Source organism: Sinocyclocheilus grahami, unplaced genomic scaffold, assembly GCF_001515645.1.
Source record: "Sinocyclocheilus grahami isolate Dianchi unplaced genomic scaffold, SAMN03320097.WGS_v1.1 scaffold203.1, whole genome shotgun sequence".
NCBI classification, from domain to species: domain Eukaryota; kingdom Metazoa; phylum Chordata; class Actinopteri; order Cypriniformes; family Cyprinidae; genus Sinocyclocheilus; species Sinocyclocheilus grahami.
The window spans coordinates 1936992-1938200 of record NW_015505382.1 but is presented as its reverse complement, the minus strand read 5'-3'; the positions used below and the strand labels follow the sequence as shown (position 1 = coordinate 1938200).

General features: G+C 36.0%; 1 protein-coding gene across 1 annotated transcript in view; it reads left to right on the top strand.

Annotated features, from left to right (window-relative positions):
* The first annotated feature begins 771 nt into the window (after positions 1-771).
* The window catches only part of ak5l (adenylate kinase 5, like), a 10997-nt gene continuing 10559 nt past the window's right edge, over positions 772-1209 (top strand). Inside the window, exon 1 of the mRNA XM_016285954.1 lies at positions 772-945. Within this exon, the coding sequence (XP_016141440.1) occupies positions 886-945 (60 nt within the window). The 5' untranslated portion in view covers positions 772-885. The remainder of the gene's footprint in view (positions 946-1209) is intronic.

Here is a 1209-nt window from a genome sequence, read left to right as displayed (position 1 = left end):
TTAATGAATTATTATCTTTTTATCACCTCAGCAACCCCCTGCAGTTATTTCAGGAACCACAGTTTGGGAAACACTGCCATAATGTAGGCTACTGTTTAATGCACTTCATGATGTTGATAACAAAAGAATGGAAACATTTGAAACTTTTTCTTACAAGTTAGGTGAAATGTAATCTAAAAGCAATCAAAAAACAGCCAAAATACATGACCTAATCTTATGTGTAAACCAACAGATTACGTTACTAGCTACAATTATGTAATTTGTAATCTAGACTACAATTTATAAGTACTGTAATCTACCCAGCACTTTGAAAGATGTGGTGGGAATGGAGTATTTATTTATTTATTCATACTTATTCATACTTATTCATGCAAATATTAATTTCTGTATAGTGACAGAAAAATTCCTCACTTTTGATCCTTTGTCAATGTCATTATTTTTCACTTAATTAAAGATTTACTTACAATTACATCACAAAAACAGTTTTGTTTACAAAAAACACTATAACATAAAATAAAGATCTCTAGCTAACTGTACTTGCTGTAGGCTATGTTAGATAGCTTGTGTGTAAACACACACACACACACCTCTAACATATCTGATAAATCTATTTTTTATGATTGATTTTTGTATTGCGGTAATGATACTCGATACTAGTCGATTAGCTTATTACTCGCGACTACACACTAAGGGTCACTTTGAGCTCAGCATTCATGAGCGTGACTATATAACAACTGATGAATAGAAACATCGCCCGGAGGTAATCGGCGTCAAAGCAGTAGAGAACAAGCCAATGCGATGGTGCAAGACAGCACAGCTGCTCTGAGGGGGAAACGCATCAGATGAGCAGATAGACACAAACGCTGCTCTGGATAACCGACAAGAATGAACACAAACGACGCGAAGGATTACCTCTCCAAACGACAGATCCCACACCTTTTTGAGGTAAGAATCACCTCCAGGAGAAGCCTTTTCATAAATTTTAATGTTAATATAGCAACGTCAATTATTAGAGAACAATCTAGAAACATCTGCCACTATGAAATCTGATTATGTATTCTGTTTTCAATATTATGCCCCTTCCAGTTCTTCTTCTCAAGAGTCCTTCAGAGTAAATGATAGATTGGTAATGATGGCTGTTTCTACTGTCAACAGTTTTTATATGAAGAATCTATGTGGGGGGGGGGGGGGGGGGGGGACGTGTAAATG